Source organism: Genypterus blacodes, unplaced genomic scaffold (assembly GCF_046128005.1).
Source record: "Genypterus blacodes isolate CSIRO-AG114 ecotype Tasmania unplaced genomic scaffold, CSIRO-AGI_Gbla_v1 ptg000156l_1, whole genome shotgun sequence".
NCBI classification, from domain to species: Eukaryota; Metazoa; Chordata; class Actinopteri; order Ophidiiformes; family Ophidiidae; genus Genypterus; species Genypterus blacodes.
In genome coordinates, this window is record NW_027466957.1 from 6000145 (window position 1) to 6010890 (window position 10746).

A 10746-nucleotide genomic window follows, 5' to 3' on the forward strand; every position below is an offset into this window, starting at 1 on the left:
CTAGGGAGGAATAATGTGGCATTTTATCTGTTTGTTTTTTTGGGGGGTTGGGTTCTTGCTGAGAAAGCAGGTCATATTTTTCCTGAGATAAGCATCAGCCACACGCTGACATTGGAAATGTTTGATTGTTGAAGCACAGAAGTGTTTCTCTAACCCGTTTCAGTGTCATAGAATTCAATACACAGAAATACCAGGCTCAAGCCACATGAAAGCACAAAACATCCCATATTCTGTACAATTTGCATATCTGTTGGGTTTTGATGACATCAAAATGTGGGCTTCATTGTTGACTGTAGGGAACAGGGAGTACCGTATGAAAGCAATATTTGTTTCTCTTCTATGAATTTAACATGCTGCCAATCTCTCTGCCAATCTGTCACGTGGCTTCAGTGAGATATGTGACAAAGTTTGGAAATAGCCAACCTCAAAATACTCTCTCAAGTTCATTGTACATTTTAAATGTTGACCTTTTGCTGTGAAATCATGCATAAACTTCCCCTGCCTTCCTCCTGCGTTGAAATTGTTGTTGTTTTGTGTGCTACTAATTAGCATTTGAGTCTTTTGTGTGGCAGAGTTTGTAATCAGCCATTCACATTCATATCCTCAGAGGAGGAAAGGTCATCACCGTTAAGATGAATGGAGAAGAAACAAGTTTTCTTTCCTAGAAATGGTGCCAAGGAGGTAGGAGAAGCTGTGCTTGTTTTAAACAAAAGCCATCTGAAAGCTGTCCACCAAGTGCTGACCTATGTGGGCGGTGTGGCATCCACATACAGTAGGCCTGCATATACAGACCAGCACTAGAAAAAAAATCACAACATAAAGAGCCCAACTGAAAAAAGTTTATAAATACAAAACACAAAGACACCTTAATGTATCCCAATAAATTATATTTCTTTAAACCCTCCAGATTCCCACATTTGCCTTTAGGACTGTGACACCACTTAAGGTGCCTCACACAGGAAACAAAAGCAGGGTATGTTGAGGCCTTTGGCTCCCAGAACAAGCTTTTCTCCCCATACATTCAGCTGAAGCAGGCCTGGCAGTGAGCAGCGATCAGTGCCATGCACCAGATTGCACAGTGAAGAGGCAGACAGAGGCAGCTCAGTGGCGACAAGACGACCTCTATGCTTGCGGGTCTCCTTTGGCACGTGTGCTCAGGGCTTGGGTAAAGAGCAGATGGCATGTGGGTGTGTTCGGCTACACAAGCTGCCTGTTCAGCCTTAGCACCTACCATTGGTGACGTCACTCTATCACAGGGTACAACAGGAGGCAGAGGAGACACTCGCATGAGGCAGGACCCTATACTCCATTAAGTCATCATTCTTTCAAACATGAGCTTTGTAAGTTTGACTTCAAGCTGAATACACTCACGCATTAATATTCAATAAACCGGCATGACAAACACAATTTCCTCCAAAGCATGCTGCAATAACATATCAATATTTAATGTGATGAATCACTGACATTTGGGCAAACTTTCATGTGATCTTTTATTCACACTCAAGAGGCAAGATAAAGTCATATTATGTTAATGAAGTGAAATTCTTATGTCATTCATCGTCTAAAGGCCACGACCGCAGCGAAGAGTGACGCAAATACAACCAACTCATTGGAACGTGTGTGAGCTAATATAATATTTGCCCTTGGACAAACTGCTGATTCAGCTGGAGATCCACCCCATAACTCCAAACTATGACCTCATGTTCAACCTTGACTCCGTTGCGTTGGTGAGTTGTGAGGACTAAAGGACTGCCTCTTGACACTTCACTCTTTGCTAATCTAATTTGATGGCATAAAGATCACACCTCTGTTATCTGTCCAGGCTCTGTCCGGCTGTACTTTGAATTCGAAGGTCAAGTATTCACCAATGTACAGCATGGGAAAGATCCTACCTTTGAGTGTGCTGCCAGTGTTGTCTCTGCTCCTCGATTCCTGATCCACTCGTTGCTGGGCTCTTACATTGTCCAAGTGTGGTCGAGCCTTCTCACCATATCAACGCTGAGTTTCCCCTTTCCAGCCACATCTGTTGTAAAGCATAATCTGTCACTCCATCGTGTTAAAGCAGGTGAGTAGGAATGACTGACGAGATAACAGAGGCTCATGTGGCCGATCAGGACGGCTGTCCCAAGTTTGGATCACGCGACTTGCAAATAGGGCCTGAGTGCCTATTATAATAAATCCATTGTGAAATCCACACATAAACATAACGTCATCTCTGTTGAGATGGGAGAGTAAATTTAAGCAGATTTCTCGTCATGCGTTAAGGGATGTGTTAGGACTGCACGCTATGCAACTTCTCCACAAAATAATTAACTATATTTTCTTCAAGGGAAATAATTTTCATCCGTGGTGTTGACTTTGGTGGTTGGATGGGGGAGGGTTACTGACCTTGTGTCTTCACTCTGGCTGGCACGGCCGCACGCTCGCACAAACAAAGGGTCTCTGTCCTGAACAAAGTCAGTCTATTGTGGACAGGGAGGGCACAGCTTCCAGACACATTGGGAGGGGGTGTATTTAACCCCTTACATTCAAGTGCTTCTCAGTTAATGGTAAAGACGGATGCTTTCTCATTCATTCACTGAGCTCTTACATCATGGATCCAGATCAAGGTCATTGATATAATTTGCTCAGCTAAAGAAAACTCAATATTAGATACCAGAGTAAAATGTATCTGATTTTGAAAAACTGATGATAAAAAGCCCTGATAAATGAATTATATGATTTTATTTCAACCATACACAGATAAAGTGCCCAAGTTGTACAATAATGTCACATCAGCTGCAATTACACATGAAATCATATACAGTAGTTGTGCATTACAGCCCATAACATGTGATTATTGCCTGTTAATTTCATGTACTCATTACAGAAATACATTGGAATAAAGTGCATATGTTGGTATCTGTGCGTCTATATCAAGCTTTCAAATAAAATAAAATACTATACAGTGCATGAGGCATAAATACAACATTACTTTAGGAACATAAATGAAGTTGAATGAATCGGTTTCCTTATGTTGCCTTGTTCTAAAAACAAGTCCAGCCGGTACCCCAGCGGAAACATTCTGTGTAAGTATTTAGCAGCCTGTTATTATTCACTGTCTGAAACATGTATTGTAATGAGGCAAAAGATAATTATGGTGTATGTGCCACAGAGAAGAAAGAGCAAACACCTCACAACACAAAATAGCCCGTATGAGAGTCTCACCAGATTTGCATTTAGTTACTGCAGGGATATTTCCTGTACTGTCTGTAATTGTGTTCACACTCGTACGCGTGTGTGTCTGTGCATATGACACACGTGCCTCATACAGAATCATACCCATCTCTGTTTCATCTCCCAGGCCCTCTCACCGATCCAGTCCCTAGTTCTACCAACAGGTGAGCGCTCTGCCCCCAGTACCAAACACAGCCTGGCCAGCTTGAGCTGGTTTCTCTGCAGGTATGTCTGGGTGTCTGTCTGCAGCTGGTCCAGGGCCCTTTGCCTGCTCTCATCCAGGGAAACCTCAGCACTTAGCATAGGATTGAAGCGGAAGTAAATATCTGGTGCCAGCAGGTCATCCAATAGTGTGTGGACTCCTTCTGTGTCTGTGGCACTGCAGATCATGTTGCTGATTTTGGCTCTCAGGCTAGTGGAGGTGGCAGGACCCCTCTTAGCGTTGTCATAGCGACCAGTTCCGAGTGACAGCACGCACTGGAAGGGTTGGTTTGGCCACAAAAGACGACTCTCATGGACAGCCAAGGCACAGGGATTGTTCAGGATAATGCCTCCATCCTACAAGGAGAAACAGAAATGTCTCAGCTTCTACAGGAATACAAGTGATTAGTTCAGTTCAACTTTGACAAAAAAATGTTTTAATAAAGACTTCCTTATTGGACATTCCTTGCTATTAAAATTATTCAGCAAGTAAGTGGTTGCGTTTTAAGTTGGTTTAAGGATGATTTGTCATCCTCCAGACTTGAATTCGAAACACACTCGAAATTACACTGCTTTAACATGCAGAAGATTGGTATAAAGTTTGAAGTCATTTATTGATGATATTGATATTCCACTCTCCACGCTACGAAATGTACACGGCTGTAGTTTCTTACCTGGTGAATGTCGCTTTGTAGAGTAAACTCCTGGAAGTAGCCGGGGGCAGCTGATGATGCTCTTACCGCCTGCCACATTTGGCAAGCCGAGCCTCCTGCATAGCGAGTGAGAGATCCGGGTGTGTGGTTGTAGTTGCGAAAGACAAAGGCCTTTGGAGTGTTACCCCAGTTCACCACGGCACTGACTGCAGAAACCTTAGCAGACACCAACAAAAACTTCTGTTATCACCTTTGTAACAGAATACAGCTGCAGTGTTCTGGAATCCCATGCTTATCAGCCCAGCAGTATTTGCTTACTACTTTGAGGCTCATGATGTTTGTATTCTTACCTTGGGGCTCAACTCATCTCTGGCAGTTTTAATAAGTACTTTATCCCCCAACTTCTCTCTGAAAAAGATAAAAACTAAAATTTCAGAACCCACTGTTCACATGTTGTGTTCACACTGCTAAACATTGACTTGCTTTGTGATATACTGTATGTTGCACACACCGCAGTATTGTCTCCCAGGTCTCTGTGTTATAGTAGGAGTGACTCCAACCCATCTTCACCGTGCCGACCAGAGGATTCTGGCGGAACACTTCCGAGCCAAAACGACGATACATTTCTGCACACTCCTCAAGAGAAAACCGGGCTAGACCCAGCATGAAGCCTAGAACAGCACCTGAGGTGAATACATGCAAAAACAAAAGGGGAGAAAAATAGTTATGAAAGGTTTAGATCAAGACTTAAGACGCCGTTCATAACCATTTTACTGAAAGTTATTGTTCAGTTGTGTTGTTCACCTGTGCTCACTCCACAGATGTAGTCAAACAGCTGGTGGATCTTCTTCCCTGTCTCAGCTTCCAGTAGCTTCAACACCTGCAGAGGCACCACACCTCTGAAAAAGACAAACACAATGATAACATATGAGCCTCTGTCATGCATGTAAATCTTATAAATATTGGTATGCAGTCTGTACATATACCTTGTTCCCCCACCATCAATTGACAGCACTCTAATTCCACGACCTTTGACTGGATCCACATAGCCAACCGAGGCCAACGTTTCTCTTATGGCGCTCTGCAGTGCCGGGTTGTCTCTGTTCATCCGGCGTAGTCTCAAGAGCGTAACTGCTGTTTTTTCCTGGAAATGGATACATCTTTAAGAACTCGTAAAAGTTCAAACCAGGTGAAAAAGTGCTACAGTTTGACCTGAAACAGACCTGCCACATTAAAGCCTTGCATGATGGGTAACGTAGAAGATGCGCATTGAGTGCCTCGATGCAAGCTGTGAGATCATGTGGAGACGAGGCCTGACCCAGACCTCCGATCAATCCATGTGACATCTCCTGTGCCTGCCTCTGACTTAAGATTAGCTGAAAAGAGAGAAACAGAAGTAATTTACAAGCTTTTATGCATGTTTTCAACAGCTGTTTTAAACAATAAATCTTATACAGGGAAGAATGAACAGAACTTTTCTGTAATATAACATGCCTTTCTGTTGAATTTGCCCTGAAGTGAAGTCACAGCAAGTTTGGATACAGGAGTTTGGACCCGCGGGCTCAGGTTCAGATAAGCACCCAGCAAGTTATGTATGGCACTGGTGGGGTGCCGTAGGCAGTCCATGACTGATACACTCTTTTCTGAGGAAGCAGATCCAGGGTCCAATTCTGTTAGATTTCCCTCCATTTCTCCTTCCAAACCACTTTGGTCCTTGAAATACTGATTGATGTGACTGGCCATTTGGAAGTAGTTCTCCCCAAAATGAGTGGTATGGTGGCTGGTGTGGAACAGGCCTCCACTTTCAGTTATAGGCTCTTCTAGCTTAATGTGTGATGCTGCACCCTTAGGTTTTGAAGTAGACTGTGATGACAACTGTTTTTGGTAAATGCTTGCGTTTTCTGCAGAAAGCTTCACCTGTTGATCTTGACCGACATTATCTGTAACTTTAGCACCAAAGTATTTATTGATGTGTCTGGCAAAGTAACGGTAACTCTCCTCCCAACTACTGGAGGAATTGTTACGTCCATCTGTTGCCTCATTACTGTCCATTTTTACTTGAGTCTTTTCAAATGCTTTTGAATTTATAATGCACTTTTTCATCTCACTCCTTCTTTGCCTCCTGGTTGATCCTCTTGGGGAAGAAAATGTTTCCAAATCGTCCTCTGTTGGAATGTTTGAAATTCCCCTTGAGAATACTGTGTTAATGTGATTAGCAACATAAGTGTAGCTCTCTCCAAACCTTGTTGCCAGAGAGCTGATGTGAAATAAGTGCAGTCCAGTATTTGTTCCTGAGGTCTCCTGATTGTCTTTGCTGTTTTGCTCACTCAATGTCTGCTGACTTTGTCTTCGTTTCTGTGATCTGACAAGATATTTTTGAGTTGGGACGACAAAACAGGTATCATCTGCAAGAGATACAGCAGGCAGGTCCTTCTTCTTAAAATAAACATTTATGTGTCTGGATAATTGATTAAACGATTGACCGAGACGGCCTCCAAGTGAACTGAAACTTAGACTGTTCTCAGTCTCCTCAAAGATCCCAATGGGAGCCTCAGCTTTGAATGCATCCCTATTAGAAGATGAGTAAAAACGTATAACCTCATAATTTTTGACATCTTTGCTAAGTATCCTGAGGAAATGGGAAGAGGTCGGTTCTGTGTGGTTGAGGTTCAACTTTGTATTTTTAGAAAAAGCTTTTTGTGTAAATCTGTGAGGATGGGTGACAGATATCACCGAGCACCTAATATCTCTGAAGTGAGGCGCTGCGGATTGACAAGAGAAGTTTCTGAGATTGGTCACAAGGAACCTGGTTTTGCAGAAAGATCTCATCGTCCTGTGCGAGGAACTTGACCATAAGTTGGTGCTGAAGTAGCGCCCCATGTTTGATTTGTGTGATGAGCAGCAAGCGATGAAAATCCAAAATGTCTCTTTGGAACCTGTATTGACTTAGACTGGTGTGGCAGAATATTCAGCTATCTAGGAAAAAACAACATAAAGTATACAATGAGTAATGTTTCCTTCCAAACAAAACATTTATAGCCTCTAAAACGACATTCAAGTCTCTAATTATCTGGCACATTGTCACGGCTATAAACAAGTCGTCCATAAACGTTTCATGACGACCTGATGTGAATGTGTACAAATATAACATCATGTTTCCGAGTACTGTGTCACTTTTGGAGCATGACATGAAAGCAAACCTGTCCTCCTGCTTGGCTTGTAAATAACTCTCCACTTACTCTCAAGAGATCTACGACTGAAATGTGACACAGACATATGAGCAGACTGACAGCTTTGCCCTTCGCTGATCTCGTATACTAAAACAAGTATAAGTGTGCTGCTGTAATTCAAGTATAATCAGAGTGTTAGTCATCCTTATTATGCTGTATGCTCAGACACTTCTTATTCACAGTGACAAAAGCAGAGAGCTGTGGTGAGCAGCAGTCAAACATCTACCATGCTTGTTTTCCACTTGCATAGGTGAAGGTCATGTCCTTAAGTAGCTTGTAGCCACCGTAACCTTGAGAGAATCTTTGATATAAGAATGAGAATTTACCTGTAATATAATACATATTTCTTCTATCTTCGCAATTCTTCATCACCCAGCTCAGTTCTTTGATGTCCAGTAAAGCCCTATGGACACTATTATAAACACTGTTTCTTTCTGTTGTGTTTTGATTCTTAATGCCGGCCTTCTTTTGTGCAGGGCCTTAATCTCATTGGCTGAGCTGCAGTCAGGGGCGGGTCGACCTGCCCTCAGGCTGACCAGTGCTCTGTAAGAACACACCAGCTTAAAGTCATGTGTTGTCACGGCTGACTGCACGGCTGGAAGCACACAGCTAAAATTAGGGGGAACGACAAAACTCAAGGGTGTCGGTGAGCTAAAGGTGGCACCTTCTTACGTCACAGCACATCGCAATGTGCTTTCCACCAATACAAGAGCACACAAGGCTGTGAAACTGGAAACCTGAACTTTCGATTCTGGGAAATGTTGACATAGCACAGGGGACACAAAACAATGCTTGTTGATGTCCTATATGGTTTTCTGAAGTAAACAAAAGTGTCCTAGTCATTGACATGAGTATCGTGGCACCAGTGAGACACACCTAGAGAAAGTTTGGAAATTAGATTGAATTGTGTCTTCCTGTCACCTCTGGCTGCAAATGCTGTTCCACACACAACATTGTTGATGTGCTGTGCTTGCAACAAAATGGAAGAATTAATTAAATCTCTTCACTTTTTGGATTTCGTTTTATTTTAATTAACCATTCAAATACTATTTTCAGCAAATCCTATAATAATCACCTGATTTACTTCAAGTTAAGTGCTTAAACTTAAAGAAAATTTATTATTTATTTGTAGCAAAATTGCTGCCTTGAGACCAATTACACTTCAACACACTTGTTTTGACCTTACAGTGACATCTAGTGGTAACTTTCCAGCAGTTACAGCCCTCATACTCAATCGCGGTGTACATCCATTATCAAAAATGAATAGCAAATAAGTGTTTACAGTAAACTTCACAAATTCCCAGTGCACACAACAAACTATAGTAAATGCATATTTTATTAAGAAAAATAATGAAGTATAAAATATTAATTGCTGCTATTACTTTTTATATATCTGCTACTCTACAAACTGATACAGATTTATCTTTTATGCACAAATAACCAATACTACCAGCTTGCAGATCTATCAGTTGGACTCTTTAGCAACAGAAAATCCTTACTTTTACTTGAATGATAACATACAGTAGATACATTTCTGGAAGTCATCGCGTTTTCCTTTCACAGCGCCCTGTCGTGCACTCATCTCCTCGTCCTGTCCACTTCAGGCGATTCTTTGCAAAGATTGCATAGGATTTGTCCAAAAGTGGTCTCACAGGGGGCCACATCATTGAGCGACCTAACCAGCCCAGGCCCACCGCACTGTACATGGCTGCAAACGCTGGGATCCCACGGTGAACCTGCAGATAACACAGGAGGGTTAAGTCAAGTTCAAGGTTGAATAAGACACTGAACCAAATGAGATTTAAGATTTGCTGCTGTCGTAATGCGCTGAAGACATGTACATGCATCAAAGAGTTAATGAGAAAATTAAAGGTTGGTTTAAACATAAAGGAAATGTACTAATAGTGGGATTTTCCAGACTGGGTTATGTGTTATCCTAAGTGTTTAGCTCAGTTTATCTCATCAGCCAGGCTACGGCTTTACATCCTCATATACAGTAACACCCCTGGCCGACTTCAGCATGCAGAAGTTCTGCAATCGTTGGTAAATCAATACAACAACTCACTGAAATAGTACGACGATGGACAGTGAAAGAGGAATAGGAGTTCACCTCATTTTGATCATCAATCACGTGCATTTCCTCCATGGCCATCTCGTAGCTGACGCCATTGTATTGGTTTCCATCGTAACCTGGGAGGGAGATATCAACAAAATCTACTTTCCCTGGCCGATTTCGCTGAAGAAACTGGAGAAAGCGGATCTCGGTCACACACACGGGGCAAAGTCCATCGTACAGCACCTGGGACAGATAGACGGCAGCTGATGAAATCACAGGGGTCGCTTTATTCATTAATTTAGTGTGACTAGAAGAACACTTATTGATGAGGATCATGGGTTTGTCCGCCGTGCAGCAGGCTGCCATGGGTACAGCGTGCAAAGCTATTCTAAGCAGAATGTATTGACGGCCACAGTGGGGGCACAGAAATTTCACCCCTCAGCTCTGATGTGTAAAAATACATTAGTATTAACATTTCTGTAAAATGTTAGCAGCAGGTGAGGTTTAAGTAGAGCAGACAGCTGTGACATGGAGCGGGTTACATATAGAATTACAGCACTCTGCTCAGTGACATGTTGAGCATAGTGCTGTGTGTGTGTGTGTGTGTGTGTGTGTGTGTGTGTGTGTTTGTTCAGACTGGTTGCTAATTAACTTACCATATGAATGTTCAAAACTATACAGCGAGGAAACAAATTAAAATTCCACCTCATGATCATTAAAACAAGTTGACAAGATGTAATATTAAAATAGAGTTGGAGAATATAAATCAAGACACACTCAGACACATAACACATTGAGATGCAGCTTCCCACAGAGATACATCTTCGTTTCCATCGTCTTGAATGAATGAATGAATGAATGAATGGATAGATGGATGGATGGATGAATGAATGAATGAATGAATGAATGAATGAATGAATGAATTCCTTTTGAAGGATCTCGTCTCACCTTGACGGTGGCCGGCTGGACGCTGCTGGAGGCTCCGTGCTGGTGTCTGCACAGAGGCGCTCTCACATGAACCAAAGCGGGCAGGCCCCGTCTGGACGAGCCCAAGAGCCGACATACACTCACCGAGGCAAACATCTGGGGATACACACAGCTGCCGAGCTACTATCACTGGGAATCAAACTACAGACACCCTTCACACAGCGGTCACCGGCATCACGTGTTACGCAACCGGCTGAGTAACACAATTAGCAGCCACCAACGCTGTTCATTCAAACTTTTCAATCGCTTCACTTCGTCAACTCGCGTGCGTCTGTTTGTTTTAATAAGAGTATACTCAGAACCCGTAGCTGAGCGGTTGGATAACAGGAACTGAATGGCGTAGAGAGGGCGTGGCTCACCAGCTGTTTTTTTAAATAACTTTATTGAAAACACACCACCTTAC

The 10746-nt window shown here is 42.6% G+C and overlaps 2 protein-coding genes across 2 annotated transcripts; both read right to left on the reverse strand.

The window, feature by feature from the left end:
• Positions 1-2705: 2705 nt before the first annotated feature.
• Positions 2706-7837, reverse strand: LOC143013123 (calcium-independent phospholipase A2-gamma-like). The gene is made up of 9 exons (XM_076166615.1): positions 7627-7837; positions 5565-7046; positions 5294-5446; positions 5057-5214; positions 4875-4969; positions 4582-4753; positions 4421-4478; positions 4092-4286; positions 2706-3774 (listed from the first exon to the last, which is right to left on the reverse strand). The coding sequence occupies exons 2-9, from the start codon at positions 6948-6950 to the stop codon at positions 3316-3318; spliced, it is 2676 nt and encodes an 891-aa protein (XP_076022730.1). The 5' UTR covers positions 6951-7046; positions 7627-7837; the 3' UTR covers positions 2706-3315.
• Positions 7838-8325: 488 nt separating this feature from the next.
• Positions 8326-10690, reverse strand: LOC143013126 (uncharacterized). Its single transcript, XM_076166618.1, has 3 exons — positions 10305-10690; positions 9411-9599; positions 8326-9036 (listed from the first exon to the last, which is right to left on the reverse strand). Exons 1-3 carry the CDS (start codon positions 10437-10439, stop codon positions 8842-8844), a joined length of 519 nt encoding a protein of 172 aa, XP_076022733.1. The 5' UTR covers positions 10440-10690; the 3' UTR covers positions 8326-8841.
• Positions 10691-10746: the final 56 nt, after the last annotated feature.